This window comes from Haematobia irritans, chromosome 3 (genome assembly GCF_050003625.1).
Source record: "Haematobia irritans isolate KBUSLIRL chromosome 3, ASM5000362v1, whole genome shotgun sequence".
NCBI classification, from domain to species: domain Eukaryota; kingdom Metazoa; phylum Arthropoda; class Insecta; order Diptera; family Muscidae; genus Haematobia; species Haematobia irritans.
Genome location: NC_134399.1, coordinates 131,717,711 through 131,737,809, shown reverse-complemented (window position 1 = coordinate 131,737,809; position 20,099 = coordinate 131,717,711). Strand labels below are relative to the sequence as shown.

The following is a 20,099-nucleotide window of genomic DNA, read 5'->3' as shown; positions in this document are numbered from 1 at the left end:
ACTAAATATTTTTCGCAGATGTCATAGCAAACAAACAAACAAAAAATAAGGGCTCGTTCACAACAAATGTTTCCAAACGAGACACTTGTATCTTAACGCTCACTTCATACCGGTATACCTAGCTGAACACCACGTACCAAATTTCAATCTGTACGAGGCTCCGCAAGTCAAATTTGGTGGTCGGTATGGGGGCTATATGTAAAAGTGGGCCAATATGGCCCATCCGACCTGCATCAATAACAACTATTTATGGCAAGTTTCAAGTCGATAGCTTGTTTCGTTCTGAAGTTAGCGTCATTTCAATAGACGGACGGACATCGCTAGATCGATTCAGAATTACCAGAATATATACCTAATGGGGTCTTAGACCAATATTTCGCCGTGTTACAAACGAAATGACAAAGTTAATAAAAGAGAAAATTAAAGTTTTAAAAAATTTTTATTTTCCCTTCCAATTTTGTAGCGAACATCCCTATTATCTATGTATATGTATATATTTTGTGAACGTTTGGCATATTGATAGAGCACCAGACAGCAGGCAATTAAGATTTACTGATGGATGGGGATAGATACCTCAATTGCATATTGTACATTGTCCATTATTCGCCGAGGGAATTCCGTATAGAAAAAAAAACTCGGTCATATTTCTAAGACCGATAATGTGTGTGTTCGAAGACTGACTGAACTTTGGAAAAGGCAGTTGAATGAAAAATTTGTGATTTATTACAATTATTGTTAATGCTATTATTGTTGATTTCTTAGAGCTCTCGATGTCATAGCTGTTATTGTTGTTTATTCTAATTCTATATTTAAATAATTGTTTACAATTTTATTTGCTGATAGTTTTTTTTTTTTTTTTGAGCGTTCATCACTTTTCATTTATGGATCAAAAGAACGCCTAGTTTATATGATTTGTGTTTCTATTCGTTTTTTTTCTACTTTTCAAATGGCCTGGATTTGTTAGGCGCCCTAAAGCCCCAGTACTCTAAATTTTTTCAATAGAACTCGTACAAATCATTGTAGAAAAAAATAACAACAATTGCAAAAAAATGTATTTCAGATAAATTAAGCTAACTGGGTCAGTTGCATGAATCGCACCGACTCATTCTTATCGCTGGCATGGATTTGTCTAATAAAAAAAAAAAAATTATAGTAAAGAAATGCCGCTATATTTTTTCTACATAGTCGTTCAAGTCTGATCGCAAAATGACCCACTACGATAGCGAGGTAAAATATTTAGGATACTGGAATAACTATGGAGATTTCTATGGAAATTTTATTCATATTGTTATTTATTTTAGAAATATTTCTATGAAAAATAAACAAATAATTTTATATGGCTAATACACCCAGAGAAAGGTTTGGTTGAAATTCGATCACGACAATAAAAAGATAGTTGAGGCCCATTAGTTTTAGTTGTATGAACCATATGTCAGTTATTTCTTTTATTTAATATTTGGTATAACCAATAAAATATCAATACAATCAAATCCTAGTACTCACGACCAAATATTGGTCGTTATAAATCTATTAATGAAAATCAATTTTCATTCTGTTCCGTACTGTTGTGTTACCAGATTTATTTTTTAAAATTGTCTCGGAAACCGACAGAAAGTTTGTACTATAAAAAAATTGGTTGTGATAATAAATTTGGTAGTTGTTAGTGGGACATGTTGCTGCAACATTTATTTGGAAAAAGTGTCATGTCTCGAATATTTATTGAAGGCAAGGAAAATTCCCAATAGTTTATTGCTTGAGAAAGTTGGGAAATTATGGAAAATCCAGGAGCTTGCGCACAGTTATGACCAACTTTATTAAAAGGATTGAAGGTCAATTCGTTAGATGGTCCTTCCTATACCAAAGGTAATGCTCATCAAAAAGTTAGTGTTAAAGCCAAACAGCCTAACTCTGACTTTGTGAGAGAGTCCAACTTTTAAGCAACGCCAAGATGATTAACGCTTTCGTACCTCAAATTCGGACACCAATAAAGGCAAGGTAAAAGAATTATTCAAAATGTCTGTAATATGAACAATTTATTGAATTTCAGTTCACCCATCATGTAATGGCCGGTAAAAAAACCGAAATTTGATAATAGGAACAGTCAACAAGACCACTTTCTTTAGTTGGAGCAAATTATTCTAGAAAACACAAATATTTGCAAATGAAAATACAGGTAAGTGTACGACGGGAGAAATTGTTATAAAATGTTCATGGTTCTTAGTTATAGGAACAACCCCAAAATTGGATCCTTGTTCCGAACTTCATTAGAATAGATGGAGAAATGCGACTTCTGTCTTACGAGAAACAAATATACGGCCAGCTAAAGCCAGTCAACTCAGGATGTGAATCAAAACCGATGAGTGAATACACAGAGAATACAGATTGGTTGTGACAATCGAATTTATTGCCAACCTCCTTTTGGCAGTTGTAGCAACTACCAGTTGGCAGTTGTGTCACCCGACTGATTCGGTCGACACAACTAATACCACATATGGTGTTGGTTGGGTCTGCCGACGATATTGGTTGTGACTACCTTCATCATTCGGTTGTGTTGCCCAACCTAAATAATACTCATGACCAAATTAAAAATATATTTAAAATCAATTACTTCACAGTGAAATATTATATTTTAGTTTATTTACATATAGGTATAGTGGTACAAATAAATCCAAATACGCTAATGTACATACAATTTTTTGTCTAGAATCTCTACTTATTGCATCAAAATGTATCCACACCCAGATTCTCAGAGCAAAACAAAATTTTTTGACGGTGAACATATAGCATGGTTGCCGCAACCCTCTTATTTTCTCGGACATTATATACCTGACTTCGACAGCATCAAAAATATATTGTGCTTTTTATGGATATCAATAATTGAATATTCGTCCAGGACTAACATATATCGCTGGTTAACCAGGGTTGATTTTTTTGTCCAAGGTGTGCTGCATAGCTTAAGAAATTAAGAGATAAAATTAGAAAGTTATGGGATATAGGTATCACTGCTAGAGTTTATAAAACTACTTCTAAAACTTACCCACAATATCAATTCACATCAAAAATGGCCCACAGCTATTACCAGATACAAAACGGCAGATTCAATGAAAAGTTAAAAACCACAGCTAATATTGTCATTCCTATCCTACATACAATATACATATATGCGTTTCTTTTTTAAACCAATTTGCAGCCTACAAAAATATGCCTTCCTTTGATAGTAAATAATTTGTTAAAATAAAAATGACATTTGAGTATTCATCATTCGGCATTCGGCTGAGAATACCAAATATCAGTTAGAACTACTAAATGACAGTTACGAAATTTATTTAAGGTAGGTCATATCTATCGAATTCAAATAATTTTTTTTCAAAAGAGAGGCAATTAGTTGCTACAACCATTTGTTTGTAATTACAAACGAAAATCTATTGAAATTATAATCAAATGATGTTAAAGACAGACAAACGCTTGTGATTGCAGGAAATAGATCAGCTAAACTGATATTTAATTCTGAGTGTACAATTTTCGTTAGTACAACTGATTTCCAAACAATTTGTTTTCTGTGTGTACAACCTGGAACCAAGAACTAATAATTCATGTAGGCACGCAAATTGAAATTATTATCGTCTGACCAAAGAGTGGTACAGGGTACAAACCGTGGGTAAATTTATTTCAAGAATTATATAATTAGTTGCAAATAAACAATAAATATATTGACGAAAAATTTATTGCATTTAATTTTTGGTGTAAAGTAAATTGTAATATATTGGTTGTTCCAATAATCTAACAAACTGCTATGCCAGACAATTGTTGGTTGTCCTAACTAACAACAAAATGGAATGGTTGTGATACCCAATTTCAATTGGTTGTAGCAACAAATAATGTGGGTTAAATTCTGATAGTAGACGGAACCAAATAATTTGGTTGGCAAAAAAATTGGTTGCCACAACAAATTTGTTTTCTGTGTGTAGAAACTAAATTCATATGAAACAATAGCTCACTTCTAGCGATGCATACGCAGACAAAGCTAATCGGTAAATTGATGTAAAATTTTGTCTATTTTTTTTTTTTTGCGAAACAAATGAGTAAATTAGAGAGTCGGGTGGGACCGACTTTATCATACCCTAAGCCCTCCTACTGAATTAATAAACCTAAGCATTTGAGGATAAGAAAAAAATAACCTAAATCTCAGACTATGTCTAAATTTAAGAAAATTAAGCGGTATATATTTATATTACTTTCATTTAATCCGATATGTCTGATAATTTTCAAATCTAAAAGGTTAAGGAATGATGTTATATTTTAAATGGCTTTATAAGGTTAATCCGTGTCTGGTGGTCAGGTTCACGGTTGCCACAGTTTGTAGAATTCTACCAACAATGGAGCCACCGTGGTGCAATGGTTGGTATGCCCGCCTTACATACACAGGGTCGTGGGTTCGATTCCTGCTTCGACCGAACACCAAAAAGTTTTTCAGGGGTGGATTATCCCACCTCTGTAATGCTGGTGACATTTCCGAGTGTTTCAAAGCTTCTCTAAGTGGTTTCACTGCAATGTGGAACGCTGTTCGGACTCGGCTATAAAAAGGAGGTCCCTTGTCATTGAGCTTAACATGGAATCGGGCAGCACTCAGTGATAAGGGAGAAATTCACCAATGTGGTATCACAATGGACTGAATAGTCTATGTGAGCCTGATACATCGGGCTGCCACCTAACCTAACCTAAAATTTTGACAAAATTTTCCATAGAAATAAAGTTTTGACAAAATTTTCAATACAAATAATATTTTGAGGAAATTTTCTGTAGAAATAAAATTTTGAGAAAATTTTCAATAGAAAGAATATTTTGAGGAAATTTTCTGTAGAAATAAAATTTTTACAGAATTTTCTATAGAAATAAAATTTTGACAAAATTTTCTATAGAAAACAACATTTGACAAAAATTTTCTATTCAAATAAAATTTCTAAAAAAATTGCTGTAGAAATATAGTTTTGATAAAATTTTCTATAGAAATAAAATTTTGACACATTTATATTTATATAAAATTTTGATAACGTTAAAAATAAAATTTTCTATAGAAATAAAATGTTGACAACATTTTCTATAGAAATAAAATTTTGACAAAATTTTCTATAGAAATAAAATGTTGACAACATTTTCTATAGAAATAAAATGTTGACAAAATTTTCTTCAGAAATAAAATTTTGACAAAATTGTCTATAGAAATAAAATTTTGACAACATTTTCTATAGAAATAAAATTCTAACAAAATTTTCTATAGATTAAATTTTGACAAAATTTTCTGTAGAAATAAGATTTTGACAAAATATTCTATAGAAACAAAATTTTGGCAAAATTTTCTAAAAAAATAAAATTTAAAAAAATTTTCTCCAGAAATAAAATTTTTGATAGAAATAAAATTTTAACAAAATTTTATATAGAAATAAAATTTTGCCAAAAATTTCTATAGAAATAAAATGTTGGCAAATTTCTCCATAGAAATAAAATGTTGACAAAATTTTCTATAGAAATAAAATTTTGACCAAATTTTCTATAGAAATAAAATTTTGACCATATTTTCTATAGAAATAAAATTTTGACAAAATTTTCTATGGAAATAAAATGTTCACGAAATTTGCTATAGAAATAAAATTTTGACAAAATTTTCTATGGAAATAAAATTTTGACAAAATTTTCTTTAGAAATACAATATTGACAAAATTTTCTATAGAAATAAAATGTTGACCAAATTTTTTATAGAAATAAAATTTTGACAAAATTTTCTTTAGAAATACAATATTGACAACATTTTCTATAGAAATAAAATGTTGACCAAATTTTTTATAGAAATAAAATTTTGACCAAATTTTCTATGGAAATAACATTTTGACAAAATTTTCTATATAAATAAAATTTTGACAAAATTTTCTATAGAAATAAAATTTTGACAAAATTTTCAGTAGAAATAAAATGTTGACAAAATTTTCTATGGAAATAAAATGTTGACAAAATTGTCGATAGAAATAAAATTTTGACAAAATTTTCTATAGAAATAAAATTTTGACAAAATTTTCTATAGAAATAAAATTTTGACAAAATTTTCTATAGAAATAAAATTTTGAGAAAATTTTCCATAGAAATAAAATTTTGACAAAATTTTCTATAGAAATAAAATTTTGACAAAATTTTCTTTATACAAAAAAACTTTATATAAATAAAATTTTGACAAAAATTTCTATAGAAATAAAATTTTACAAAATTTTCTATAGAAATAAAATTTTGACAAAATTTTCTATAGAAATAAAATGTTGACAAAATTTTCTATTGGAATAAAATTTTGATAAAATTTTCAAAAAAAATAAAAGTTGGACAAAATTTTATATAGAAATAAAGTTTTGACAAAATTTTCTATAGAAATAAAATTATAAGACATGGACACCAACCTTGATTATTGACCTATAGTACCTACAGTTTTTCAATTTCAGACAAATCGGATACAAATTATGTTGTCTAGGATCCATAGAAGTAAAATCGGGAGATCGGTCTATATCGGAGCTATACCAAAACATGGACCTATTCACTATTTTTTAGAAAATTTTCTACAGAAATAAAATTTTGACAACATTTTCTATAGAAATAAAATTTTGACAAAATTTTCTATAGAAATAAAATTTTCTATAGACTTTATCATACCCGAAACCCTCCTACTGAATATGTAAACCTAAGCATTTGAAGATAAGAAAAAAATAACCTAAATCTCAGACTATGTCCAAATTTAAGAAAATTAAGCGGTATATATTTATATTACTTTCATTTAATCCGATATGTCTGATAATTTTCAAATCTAAAAGGTTAAGGAATGATGTTATATTTTAAATGGCTTTATAAGGTTAATCCGTGTCTGGTGGTCAGGTTCACGGTTGCCACGGTTCGTAGAATTCTACCAACAATGGAGCCACCGTGGTGCAATGGTTAGTATGCCCGCCATGCATACACAGGGTCGTGGGTTCGATTCCTGCTTCGACCGAACACCAAAAAGTTTTTCAGGGGTGGATTATCCCACCTCTGTAATGCTGGTGACATTTCCGAGTGTTTCAAAGCTTCTCTAAGTGGTTTCACTGCAATGTGGAACGCTGTTCGGACTCGGCTATAAAAAGGAGGTCCCTTGTCATTGAGCTAAACATGGAATCGGGCAGCACTCAGTGATAAGGGAGAAGTTCATCAATGTGGTATCACAATGGACTGAATAGTCTATGTGAGCCTGATACATCGGGCTGCCACCTAACCTAAAATTTTGACAAAATTTTCCATAGAAATAAAGTTTTGACAAAATTTTCAATACAAATAATATTTTGAGGAAATTTTCTGTAGAAATAAAATTTTGAGAAAATTTTCAATAGAAAGAATATTTTGAGGAAATTTTCTGTAGAAATAAAATTTTTACAGAATTTTCTATAGAAATAAAATTTTGACAAAATTTTCTATAGAAAACAACATTTGACAAAAATTTTCTATTCAAATAAAATTTCTAAAAAAATTGCTGTAGAAATATAGTTTTGATAAAATTTTCTATAGAAATAAAATTTTGACACATTTATATTTATGTAAAATTTTGATAACGTTAAAAATAAAATTTTCTATAGAAATAAAATGTTGACAACATTTTCTATAGAAATAAAATTTTGACAAAATTTTCTATAGAAATAAAATGTTGACAACATTTTCTACAGAAATAAAATGTTGACAAAATTTTCTTCAGAAATAAAATTTTGACAAAATTGCCTATAGAAACAAAATTTTGACAACATTTTCTATAGATATAAAATTCTAACAAAATTTTCTATAGATTAAATTTTAACAAAATTTTCTGTAGAAATAAGATTTTGACAAAATATTCTATAGAAACAAAATTTTCTAAAAAAATAAAATTTAAAAAAATTTTCTACAGAAATAAAATTTTAACAAAATTTTATATAGAAATAAAATGTTGACAAAAATGTCTATAGAAATAAAATGTTGACAAATTTCTCCATAGAAATAAAATGTTGACAAAATTTTCTATAGAAATAAAATTTTGACCAAATTTTCTATAGAAATAAAATTTTGACCAAATTTTCTATAGAAATAAAATTTTGACCAAATTTTCTATGGAAATAAAATGTTCACGAAATTTGCTATAGAAATAAAATTTTGACAAAATTTTCTATGGAAATAAAATGTTGACCAAATTTTTTATAGAAATAAAATTTTGACCAAATTTTCTATGGAAATAACATTTTGACAAAATTTTCTATAGAAATAAAATTTTGACAAAATTTTCATAGAAATAAAATTTTGACAAAATTTTCTATAGAAATAAAATGTTGACAAAATTTTCTATATAAATAAAATTTTGACAAAATTTTCTATAGAAATAAAATTTTGACAAAATTTTCTATATAAATAAAATTTTGACAAAATTTTCTATAAAAATAAAATTTTGACAAAATTTTCTGTAGAAATAAGATTTTGACAAAATATTCTATAGAAACAAAATTTTCTAAAAAATAAAATTTAAAAAAATTTTCTACAGAAATAAAATTTTTGATAGAAATAAAATTTTAACAAAATTTTATATAGAAATAAAATTTTGACAAAAATTTCTATAGAAATAAAATGTTGACAAATTTCTCCATAGAAATAAAATGTTGACAAAATTTTCTATAGAAATAAAATTTTGACCAAATTTTCTATAGAAATAAAATTTTGACCAAATTTTCTATAGAAATAAAATTTTGACCAAATTTTCTATGGAAATAAAATGTTCACGAAATTTGCTATAGAAATAAAATTTTGACAAAATTTTCTATGGAAATAAAATGTTGACCAAATTTTTTATAGAAATAAAATTTTGACCAAATTTTCTATGGAAATAACATTTTGACAAAATTTTCTATAGAAATAAAATTTTGACAAAATTTTCATAGAAATAAAATTTTGACAAAATTTTCTATAGAAATAAAATGTTGACAAAATTTTCTATATAAATAAAATTTTGACAAAATTTTCTATAGAAATAAAATTTTGACAAAATTTTCTATATAAATAAAATTTTGACAAAATTTTCTATAGAAATAAAATTTTGACAAAATTTTCAGTAGAAATAAAATGTTGACAAAATTTTCTATGGAAATAAAATGTTGACAAAATTGTCGATAGAAATAAAATTTTGACAAAATTTTCTATAGAAATAAAATTTTGACAAAATTTTCTATAGAAATAAAATTTTGACAAAATTTCCTATAGAAATAAAATTTTGAGAAAATTTTCCATAGAAATAAAATTTTGTCAAAATTTTCTATAGAAATAAAATTTTGACAAAATTTTCTATAGAAATAAAATTTTGACAAAATTTTCTTTATATAAAAAAACTTTATATAAATAAAATTTTGACAAAATTTTCTATAGAAATAAAATGTTGACAAAATTTTCTATTGAAATAAAATTTTGATAAAATTTTCAAAAAAATAAAAGTTGGACAAAATTTTATATAGAAATAAAGTTTTGACAAAATTTTCTATAGAAATAAAATTTTGACAAAATTTTCTATAGAAATAAAATTTTGACAAAATTTTCTATAGAAATAAAATTATGAGACATGGACACCAACCTTGATTATTGACCTATAGTACCTACAGTTTTTCAATTTCAGACAAATCGGATACAAATTATGTTGTCTAGGATCCATAGAAGTAAAATCGGGAGATCGGTCTATATCGGAGCTATACCAAAACATGGACCTATTCACTATTTTTTAGAAAATTTTCTACAGAAATAAAATTTTGACAAAATTTTCTATAGAAATAAAATTTTGACAAAATTTTCTATGGAAACAAAATTTTGACAAAATATTCTTCAGAAATACAATTTTTGACAATATTTTCTGTAGAAGTTAAATTTTGACAAATTTTTCTTTGGATTAAAATTTTGACAAAAATTTTAGCGAAATAAAATTTATTGGCAACAATGAAAATAAATAACGCTGGTTTCTTAGTTCAAACATCAAAAGAATGGTCAGTGACACCGGTAATATAGTACATAAAGGTATGTTCTTTATGGCTAACCTATAATTACATGCATTATTGGAGACGAAGATATTAAAAATAGCTATAGAGAAGACGCTACATGTAACAAATATAAAATTTGATTATACTAAATTTTCCATTTAGTTTCAATGTTAAAGTCATACAGCGAAGATCATTAAATAAAATGTCAAAAATTCAATTTCTCATTTTGTTTGGACTTATTGAAGTTATATTGAGTGATCCCATAGCAAGCCGTGATGCTATCTTGAGACAATTTCAAATGGATAGCGAAATGTGTCGTAAAAAGGTTGGGGCCACAACAGGTAAATTTGAGTTTTATAAACTTTACAATCGACTTTTTTTGTGTGTTTGAAAATTGTAAAGTAAAATTGACTAATCGACTTTTAAAGTTGGCTATAGTCGTCTTCTAAATAGTGACCAAAATCGATTAATTTTAATTTTACGAATTTGTGCTGAAATAAGAATGTTTTTGTGATGGAAATTCACCAATATGTCAAAAGTCGACTTTTCAATAATTGCAAAAGTTAAAATTTGATTTTTTTTTAAATTGAAAACTCTAAAAGACAAGTTTTGAAAAATATCTACTATTTTTTGTTTCTAGCTGACGTGGAGAATTTATTGAATAGAATGCCACCAACAAATACGGCTGCAAAATGTTTACGATCCTGCATAATGAAAACTTATAATGTGGTAAGTTATTATCTATATTTGTAGGGTAGCTGGAACGAAGTGTTGCCAATTGAAGTGACCACTTTTTGTGTGGAAATTTTTCTTATTGCGAAATGCTCGAATATTCAGAACAAATTTATTTCAACAATTCACGACAGGTCGTATAGTTAGGTTAGGTGGCAGCCCGATGTATCACGCTCACTTAGACTATTCAGTCCATTGTGATACCACAGTGGTGAACTTCTCTCTTATCACTGAGTGCTACCCGATTCCATGTTAAGCTCAATGACCTCCTCAAGGGACCTCCTTTTTATAGCCGAGTCCGAACGGCGTTCCACATTGCAGTGAAACCACTTAGAGAAGCTTTGAAACACTGAGGAGGGATAATCCAACGCTGAAAAACTTTTTGGTATTCGGTCGAAGCAGGAATCGAACCCATGACCTTGTGTATGCAAAGCGGAACGTTAGGAGAAAAAATAATATCAGAAAGATGCGTCTTCTATGCTAAGCAAAATCTGCACTCGTATTTTAAGGATATGAAATCGTTGGCCTCACGTGAATATTTTTTCAGTGTGGGTGCTCATAATTAATGTGTGCTCTCATATAGTAAATTCTGAATAAATTACATCCATTGTTTTTTATTTCAGATGGATTCCAGGGGTAAATTTGTACCTTCTGTAGCTATGCTGGAAGCTCAACGACTCACCAATGGGGATATAGAGAAAATGAAAATTGCCGATGATCTAATTCGTGCATGCACTGATATTCGAGTTTCCGAAAATGATTGTGAAGCTGCCGCTGAATATGATTGGTGTTTCCGAGAGCAATCGAAACTTATGGGTATACCGCAATATTGAAACGAAGACTACTTCGATTGCTAGAGATTTTCCGAAGCGGGTGAAAACTTTTTATTTGGGCAGCACCCTCTCCACTAGAAAACTGTTTAAAAAATATAAAAATAAAATAAATCATTTATTTTCTATGTTATGCATTTTTCCTAATTTTGGCAACACTGGTCTAAACAGCTGACGCACGTTTCGTATTTTGCATTTATTTATAAGGTAGCTTCACTAGCCCAAAAATATAAAAGCAGCCTTTGAAATTCACCTGATGAATTGAGGCAAAAATAAATTTAATTTTAATCTGATATATTAGTAAACAAGTAAGAAAAGCCTAAAGTCGGGCGGGGCAGACTATATTATACCCTGCAACACTTTGTAGATCCACATTTTCGATACCATATCAAATCCGTCAAATGTGTTGGGTGCTATATATAAAAGTTTTTGTTCTCCTATACACACATTTAATTCGGACTCGATCTGGACAAAATTTGGTAGACTTCCAAAAACTGTAGTCTTTCAGTCGGCTAATCCACTGGGGTGGAACACAATGTTAGTAAAAAAATATGGGAAACATTTAAAACCGAAGTAATTATTAAGCAACTTCGCTGTGCAAAATTTTACGTAACTCGGAGTACAACTTTGACCTCTGTTGTGATATGAGTGAAAATCGGGAGAAAGATATATATGGGAGCTACATATAAATCTGAACCGATTCCTACCAAATTTGGCATGCATAGCTGCAATACCAATTCTACTCCCTGTGCAAAATTTGAAGCAAATGAGGACAAAACTCTGGCCTCAGAGGCCATATAAGTGCATATAGAGCGAAAGATATATATGGAAGCTATATCTAAATCTAAACCGAATTCTTCCAAAACAAATAGGGTTTCATTCTGACTCTAAGCACAAACTTGTGCCAGATTTGAAGTCGATTGGACTAAAATTGCGACCTAGACTTTGATTACAAACATGTGTTTACAGACAAACGGACGGACATAGAAAATTTTGTCAAAATTTTATTTCTAGAGAAAATTTTGTCAACATTTTATTTCTATAACAAATGTTGTGAAAATTTTATTTTTATCAATTGTTTTTTCAATTAAGAAATTTTTCAGAATTTTATTTCTATAGAAAATTTTGTCAAAATTATATTTCTACAGAAAAATTTGGTCAAAATTTTATTTCTATAGGAAAATTGGTCAAAATTTTATTTCTATAGATAATTTTGTCAAAATTTTATTTCTATACATAATTTTGTCAAAATGTTATTTCTATAGGAAATTTTGTCAACATTTTATATGTATTTGTCAAAATTTTATTTCTATAGAAAATCTTGTCAAGATTTTAATTCTATAAAAAATTTTATCAAAATTTTATTTCTATAGGAAATTTTGTCAACATTTCATTTTGTCGAAATTTTAATCAATTGTTTTTTCAATTGAAAAAATTGGCAGATTTTTATTTCTATAGAAAATTTTGTCAAAATTTTATTTCTATAGAAAATTTTGTCAAAATTTTATTTTGATAGAAACTTTGGTCAAGATTTCATTTCTATAGAAAATTTTGTCAAAATTTCTTTTCTATAGAAAATATTGTCACAATTATATTTCCATAGAAAATTTTGTCAAAATTTTATTTTTATAGCAAATGTTGACAACATTTTATTTCTATAGCAAATGTTGTCAAAATTGTATTTCTATAGAAAATTTTGTTAAAATCTTATTTCTATAGAAAATTTTGTCAAAATTTTATTTCTATGGAAACCTTTGTCAACATTTTATTTGTATAGAAAATTTTGTCAAAATTATATTTCTACAGAAAAATTTTGTCAAAATTTTATTTCTACAGATAATTTTATCAAAATTTTATTTCTATAGATAATTTTGTCAAAATTTTATTTCTATAGATAATTTTGTCAACATTTTAATTCTATAGATAATTTTGTCAAAATTTTATTTCTATAGGAAATTTTGTCAACATTTCATTTTGTCCAAATTTTATTTCTATAGAAACTTTTATCAATTGTTTTTGCAATTGAAAAATTTGTCAGAATTTTATTTCTATAGAAAATATTGCCAAAATTTTATTTCTATAGAAAATATTCTCACTTATATTTCTATAGAAAATTTTGTCAAAATTTTATTTCTATAGCAAATGTTGACAACATTTTATTTCTATAGCAAATGTTGTCAAAATTTTATTTCTATAGAAAATTTTGTTAAAACGTTATTTCTATAGAAAATTTGGTCAAAATTTTATTTTGATAGAAACTTTGGTCAAGATTTTATTTCTATAGAAAATTTTGTCAAAATTTCATTTCTATAGAAAATATTGTCACGAATTATATTTCTATAGAAAATTTTGTCAAAATTTTATTTCAATGGAAACTTTGGTCAACATTTTATTTCTATAGAAAATTTTGTCAACATTTTATTTCTACAGATAATTTTATCAAAATTTTATTTCTAAAGATAATTTTGTCAAAATTTTATTTTGTCAAAATTTTATTTCTATAGATAATTTTGTCAAAATTTTATTTCTATAGGAAATTTTGTCAACATTTTATTTGTATTTGTCAAAATTTTATTTCTATAGAAAATTTTTTTTAATTCTATAAAAGATTTTATCAAAATTTTATTTCTATAGACATTTTTTTCCAAATTATATTTCTATAGAAAATTTTGACAAAACTTTATTTTTTTAGAAAATTTTGTTTTCTGTAGAAATTTTTTTGAAGATTTTATTTCTATAGAAAATTTTATCATGATTTTATTTCTATAAAAAATCTTGTCAACATTTTATTTCTATAGATAATTTTGTCAAAATTTTATTTCTATATAAAATTTTGTCAAAATTTTTTTTCAATAGGAAATTTTTTCAAAGTTTTATTTCTATAGAAAATTTTGTCAAAATGTTATTTCTAGAGAAAATTTTGTCAACATTTTATTTCTATAGCAAATGTTGTGAAAATTTTATTTCTATAGAAATTTTTATCAATTGTTTTTTCAATTGAAAAATTTGTCAGAATTTTATTTCTATAGAAAATTTTGTCAAAATTATATTTCTACAGAAAAATTTGGTCAAAATTTTATTTCTATAGAAAAATTGGTCAAAATGTTATTTCTATTGAAATTTTTATCAATTGTTTTTTTTTTCAATTGAAAAATTTGTCAGAATTTTATTTCTATAGAAAATTTTGTCAAAATTTTATTTCTATTGATAATTTTGTCAAAATTTTATTTCTATAGATAATTTTGTCAAAATTTTATTTCTATAGAAATTTTTATCAATTGTTTCTTCAATTGAAAAAATTGGCAGAATTTTATTTCTATAGAAAATTTTGTCAAAATTTTATTTCTATAGAAAATTTTGTCAAAATTTTATTTTGATAGAAACTTTGGTCAAGATTTTATTTCTATAGAAAATATTGTCACAATTATATTTCTATAGAAAATTTTGTCAAAATTTTATTTTTATAGCACATGTTGACAACATTTTATTTCTATAGCAAATGTTGTTAAATTTTATTTCTATAGAAAATTTTGTTAAAATCTTATTTCTAGAGAAAATTTTGTCAAAATTTTAATTCTATGGAAACTTTTGTCAACATTTTATTTCTATAGAAAATTTTGTCAAAATTATATTTCTACAGAAAAATTTTGTCAAAATTTTATTTCTACAGATAATTTTATCAAAATTTTATTTCTATAGATAATTTTGTCCAAATTTTATTTCTTTAGATAATTTTGTCAAAATTTTATTTCTACAGATAATTTTGTCAAAATTTTATTTCTATAGGAAATTTTATCAACATTTCATTTTGTCGAAATTTTATTTCTATAGAAATTTTTATCAATTGTTTTTGCAATTGAAAAATTTGTCAGAATTTTATTTCTATAGAAAATTTTGTCAAAATTTTATTTCTATAGAAAATATTCTCACAATTATATTTCTATAGAAAATTTTGTCAAAATTTTATTTCTATAGAATATTTTGTCAAAATTTTATTTACCATAGAAAATGTTGTCAAGATTTTATTTCTATTGAAAATTTTGTCAAAATTTTAGTGCTATAGATAATTTTTTAAAAATTTTATTTCTATAGAAAATTTAGTTAAAATTTTATTTCTATAGAAAATTTTTTTCAATTTTTTTTTTTTCAATAGAATATTTTGTTAACATTTTTTTCCAATAGAAAATTATGTCAAAGCTCCGATGTAGACCGATCTCCTGATTTTACTTCGTTGGCTGCGAGTCACCATAATTTGTATCCGATTTGTCTGAAGTTGAATAACCATTGGTACTATAGGTCAATAAATAATAGTGGTGTCCAGGGTCCATGTTTAAGCTGAATCCCAGCTTTTTTTCACGGTTACTTTTCTTAATTAATTAATTTAGAAATATAAAATGATTATCAATCAATTCATTGGATCTTTTCCATCCATTATTTGATAAGACTTGATAAAAATATAATAGTCTTCATAAATATCTTTGTACTTTTAATTTAGTCTTCATAAATATCTTTGTACTACAATTTAATTAAAATATTTAATCAATGTCGATTGCAAAACTCAATTATTTGCTTAACTGATTGAATTAAAAAGTTTATCTAAATAATTAATTGAATCAATTAAAAACATCGATTGAGTTTTTCAATCGACATCAATTAAATTTGTGATTGAATCAATGAATTAAATTTTTTGTATATAGAAAGGAGGTCCCTTGTCATTGAGCTAAAACATACAATTGGGCATCATTCATTGATAAGAGAGAAGTTCATCACCTGTGGTATCACAGTGGATTGATTAAATTTCGTGTAAGTTAACATTGAGGTTAATTAATTTTTTCATCATAATTTGAATATGGAAAATTGAAATTCTTTTGCGATTCTAAATTTATTGAAAAACGCCTCTATTTCACAATTTTGTTTTCTTTAATTTCCCATTTCCTATTCAATTAGAAATATAGTTTGTTTTAAATCATCGCCTTTCACTACATGATTAATGCGATCGTATATAATTCCATCCACTCCTGCTGTTTTCAAAGATTTACGAAATTTTTCATCACGTGTCTTAGAACCCCAAACAAAAAGTGTTTGATTACGTTCTTGTATTTTAGATAAATACTCGGGAAATTTTAATATATCCTCCGTATAGGCTTCAATTCCCAACAATTCCATTGCTGCTACGAAATTTGAAGCCAGTTGAAAAGTATCACCACGTGGATCTAAATATTTCATTTCATCCGTATTCAGATCACAAATGAACATAACAGGATAGAGATTTTGTTTAAGGCGTACCATGGAACAAATATCAGCATCAAATGAAGAGAATACAATAGGTCTGGTTCCAGCGTATCTCAAAACCATTTGCAAAATGTGGTCAACATATTCATTTTTATCCATCACTGGAGAGAAATTGTCTTCCCAACCGTAATTTATGGTCCTTCGAGGCCATTTGATTTCAATGTTAAATGGTAACATTAAGGGCATATTCTTTAGCAGGTATTCCAATTGAACAAATGGTAAATTTAAGGAATTGTCTTCGGGGCATGGAGTTGATCTATGATGATAGTCTTCCTTGGGCAACTCGTAAATCTTTGTATGATTCAATTGTAGTGAAGAGAATTTTGCTACGGGTATTGTTACTAGGCCCGATGTTTGGACTCTACAATACTGCTTGAGATCAGATATTTCATGGGCATCCAAATGCAATTGCATTATATCATATTCCTCTCGAGGAAAATTTTCTCTCTTTCTTGATATGGAAATTTGGAAATCATGATAGACAATGGGAACTTTATCTTCGGTTAAATGAACATCAAATTCAATCATATCAGCTCCATGCTCGAAAGCCGTTTGGAATGATTTCACAGTATTCTCACGTAGAATATTTTCCTTTAACCAAAAACTTTTACCACATCCTCGATGACCAATATCTAGGGGTTGTTGGTTTCTCTTCCAATCATATTGGTGGGTTGCTTTTAAAAGAAACTCGGGCCCTTGTAAAGGTTTAATGAGTAAATAATCCAATGTCATAGAACCAATGGGACGGTGTTTTGTGGCACACATGATGTTCACCCTGAGCAGGCCTTCAGAACCTTTCAATTGATTTGGAAAAACATATTGATAGCCCAAATGATAGGGTGGTACATCCTTGGCTGCTTTTAAGGGATACGAGTATAGATTAAAAAGAAAGCCAGTATTTGACAAATCATCCAATGTCAAATGGAATATTAGAAAATCTTGGGGACCACATGGTAAACCATATTCGGGTTGGGGTTCCAAATTAGCACACTCTTGATTTCCCAACGAAGCAATTTCACAAAAAGCAAAACTAGGAGATTTCACATAATTTTCTTGGAACTCTTGAGAATTCTTCAATTCTTTTTCTTTATCTTCAAGACAATCTTTCCGAGTTTCCATTCTAATTGGTTTAAGTTTTACATAGAGCAAAGGCAACTGATCCATATTTCGACTAATTAAACAAAATGGATTTCTATAGAATTTAAATTGCACTACACTGGAAGTCGGCCCAATCCATCCTCGAGCAACTTTATATTCTTTATTGTACTCTCCAAATTTATCATAGGATATACACTCCAATTCTTGTATATCTTCTGAGTGTATTAGGCGGCCTTTCTTATGTGTTTCCCAAAAGCGCAAAATACGTTGACCATTACCATTGAGGGTACATACTAAATATCTATAATAAATATCATTTTTACGAGGTATCTTCAAGGTAATAGTCCATAGCCCAGGCAAGGAAGAGTCTTCAATTTTTGTTAATAAAACACACTGTTGTATTTGCCATTTACCCAAAATTTCAATATTACCGCTGAGAGCCACTGTTTCATTGGAGCATAAGTTTCCGTTGTATTTTACGGTAAATTTCCATTCACTTTCTAGCACTTCTGATATGAGCGAAGCTTTTGGTGAGAGTAATATTGGAGTTGGCTCTGGCGTTGGTGGTTTTTTATATATCAACTCTTCATCGGCGAAAAACCAACGATGCATTTTAATATTTTGCAACGAGAAAACTATCTTTATAGAATTTTCTTGAAAATCTAATAATTGAATTAAATTTGACAAGGAAATGTTGGAAAATTAAACAAAAATTATTTACCAGTAACTTCAGGTTGTTTTTTATAATGACAAAATTTTGTATAAAAATAAAATGTTGACAAAATTTTCTATACAAATAAAACTTAGATAAAATTTTCTATAGAAATAAACTATTGACAAAATTTTCTGTAGAAATAAAATATTGACAAAATTTTCTATAGAAATAAAATTTTTACAAAATTTTCTATAGGCATAAAATATTGACAAAGTTTTCTATAGATATAAAATTTTCTATAGAAATAAAATTTTGACAACATTTTCTATAGAAATAAAATATTGACAAAATTTTCTGTACAAATATTATATTGACAAAATTTTCTATAGAAATAAAATTTTGACAAAATTTTCTATAGAAATAAATTTTTGACAAAATTTTCTATAGAAATAAAATTTTTACAATTTTTTTTTAACATAAAATATTGACAAAATTTTCTATAGAAATAAAATATTGACAAAATTTCTATATAAATAAAACTTAGATAAAATTTTCTATATAAATAAAAATTTTGTCATTCTTTTATGTAGAAATAAAATTTTTACAAAATTTTCTGTAGAAATAATATATTGATACAATTTTCTATAGAAAAAATATATTGACAAAATTTTCTATAGAAATAACATTTTGACAAAATTTTCTATAGAAATAAAATTTTAACAAAATTTTCTATAGAAATAAAATATTGACAAAAGGCTTTATAGATACAAAATTTTGATAACATTTTCTATACAAATAAAATTTTGACGAACTTTTTTATAGACATACAAATTTGACAAAATTTTCTATAGAAATAAAATTTTGAAGAATTTGACAAAATTTTCTATAGAAATAAAATTTTGACATAATATTCTATAGATATAACATTTTAACATAATGAAACTGGATATGAGAAAATTTGTGATTTCATCAAAAGGCTAAATTTAAATTATTTTTCCAAAATTGAAACTTCCCCTTATTGTTTGATAAGGTCTTGTGTAGAGCGAGTATATTAAAATATTTCTTTTTTTACTATTAAATTATCAAATTGAAAATATATGTTTGTTTTAGGTTATTGAATTAGATAATCTTCTGCATGCATGTTAATTTTCAACAATATTTGACTTTTGTTTAATTTCATATAAAAGTCTTTAACCTGTTTTTGCCTTTAATAATATGTATCTTAAATGACATAGCTTATATTGCCAGCCAGAGTTTCATTTGTTGTAATATCTACTGTGCTAAAATCTCATTAAATGAATTGTATTTAAAAATCAAATTAATAAAGAAGAATTTGAAAAATGAAAATGAAAAAATGAAGAATTTATTAAAATTTTCTAAGGAAATAAAATGTTGACAAAATTTTCTATAGAAAACAAAATTTGAAAAATTTTCTATAGAAATAAAATT

At 26.5% G+C, this 20,099-nt stretch overlaps 2 protein-coding genes across 2 annotated transcripts; one reads left to right on the top strand and one right to left on the bottom strand.

The window, feature by feature from the left end:
• Positions 1–1,206: 1,206 nt before the first annotated feature.
• On the top strand, positions 1,207–11,733 carry LOC142231189 (general odorant-binding protein 28a-like). Its single transcript, XM_075301808.1, has 6 exons — positions 1,207–1,227; positions 2,096–2,173; positions 2,269–2,342; positions 10,206–10,384; positions 10,684–10,772; positions 11,399–11,733. Exons 1-6 carry the CDS (start codon positions 1,207–1,209, stop codon positions 11,606–11,608), a joined length of 651 nt encoding a protein of 216 aa, XP_075157923.1. The 3' UTR covers positions 11,609–11,733.
• A 4,773-nt stretch (positions 11,734–16,506) lies between these two features.
• LOC142231566 (glycerophosphocholine phosphodiesterase GPCPD1-like) lies at positions 16,507–18,716 on the bottom strand. The gene has a single exon (XM_075302204.1). It carries the CDS (start codon positions 18,605–18,607, stop codon positions 16,541–16,543), a length of 2,067 nt encoding a protein of 688 aa, XP_075158319.1. The 5' UTR covers positions 18,608–18,716; the 3' UTR covers positions 16,507–16,540.
• Between the last annotated feature and the right edge of the window lie 1,383 nt (positions 18,717–20,099).

What these genes read in the sequence shown, in the direction of transcription:
- LOC142231566 (XM_075302204.1), bottom strand. Translation starts at nt 18,607, where the DNA reads ATGCATCGTTGGTTTTTCGCCGATGAAGAGTTGATATATAAAAAACCA.
- LOC142231189 (XM_075301808.1), top strand. Translation starts at nt 1,207, where the DNA reads ATGACCCACTACGATAGCGAG. An exon ending in AAAGCCAGTCAACTCAGGAT is followed by an intron (nt 2,343 to 10,205) that starts GTGAATCAAAAC and finishes TTTTCCATTTAG; the next exon opens with TTTCAATGTTAAAGTCATAC. An exon ending in AAAGGTTGGGGCCACAACAG is followed by an intron (nt 10,385 to 10,683) that starts GTAAATTTGAGT and finishes TTTTGTTTCTAG; the next exon opens with CTGACGTGGAGAATTTATTG.